Source organism: Rhagoletis pomonella, unplaced genomic scaffold (assembly GCF_013731165.1).
Source record: "Rhagoletis pomonella isolate Grant_MI unplaced genomic scaffold, Rhpom_1.0 Rhpom_scaffold_00002, whole genome shotgun sequence".
Taxonomy (NCBI): Eukaryota; Metazoa; Arthropoda; class Insecta; order Diptera; family Tephritidae; genus Rhagoletis; species Rhagoletis pomonella.
The window spans coordinates 57,584,566-57,585,679 of NW_023458556.1; the positions used below are offsets into that span (position 1 = coordinate 57,584,566).

The 1,114-nt window shown below is 40.0% G+C and overlaps 1 protein-coding gene across 1 annotated transcript in view; it reads left to right on the forward strand.

The window, feature by feature from the left end:
• The first annotated feature begins 797 nt into the window (after positions 1-797).
• The window catches only part of LOC118733859 (neurobeachin), a 20,078-nt gene continuing 19,761 nt past the window's right edge, over positions 798-1,114 (forward strand). Inside the window, exon 1 of the mRNA XM_036463468.1 lies at positions 798-1,085. Coding sequence (XP_036319361.1) covers positions 813-1,085 — 273 coding nt within the window. The 5' untranslated portion in view covers positions 798-812. The remainder of the gene's footprint in view (positions 1,086-1,114) is intronic.

Genomic DNA, 1,114 nt, shown 5'->3' on the forward strand with positions numbered 1-1,114 from the left:
GTAAGTGCATTTTTTTTTATTTAGTCCATTTTAGAAAAAGGTTTCAGGCAAAAGTAATGTATTTTTGTTTGCACAATCCGAATTTGTGGTGAAAACTTGTATGCCTTATACAAAAATGGTTTACCGGTCAGTTCAACCCACATCCGGGCACAAACTGAAGTCGGTAATACGACTAAGAGATAGAGCATTCCCGGCTTCGTGATTATTATTTTTCTCATTTTTCGTTAAACACATTTTCGTCCATTTTGGAAGTCCAGGACGAGTTGAAGTTCGAAGGCGATTTAGGGTTGGAAAAAGGGCACTTCCAAGAAAAAAATTTCAAACAATAGTTAAAGCAACCATTCTTAATTTTTATAGATCTTTTATTATAAATGCAAACGCTTTCGCACATGTCTAGAATAATAATTAGCCAAAATTTGGAATCGAACACACACCATTTTCTAAGTACACGCCTCACCCCTACACTATGTAGCAGTACACAGAGCAATTATCAATCTTGTTAGTTTAGCAAAACTCCAACGGCAAGAAATCAAACACACCTACAAATGTATATATGCACTTAAAAAGAAGTTCCACATTTAATGCAATACATTTTTATTTTCATTTTTCTCACACTTTCCACTGCTACATTTTACTCTGCTCGCACTCCCACAATTTTGTCGCTGTACTCTATTGCGGACAAATTAACGGAAATCACAAATTTCGTGCAAAACCAACAACGCAATTGCCCTGCCGCTGCTCAATATTGCAACATTTAAATTTTGCCATCCTCTCCTTAAACCAATAACCGCACAACTCGCGACAACAACTACATGCATGCAACAACGAATCATTACCGCGCACATCCGGCTACATACATACAGAGCGTCGACTCGGATGTCGGTTCGTTGAACATGATTTCAACGGAGAACGAAGTTCCTGAGGTGGAATCATCGAGTGAAATTCTGGCCGATGACAACAAGCCAACCAACTCGAATGACGAAAGCTGGACAGATGTCAATTTGAATGAGGATGCGAGTGTACAGGCGACCGCAGGTGGTTTATTGTCAGGTGGCATGTCGGCGGTAGATGCGAAAATGCGTAACATCGACAGCCTGCAGCACCAAGCACACCA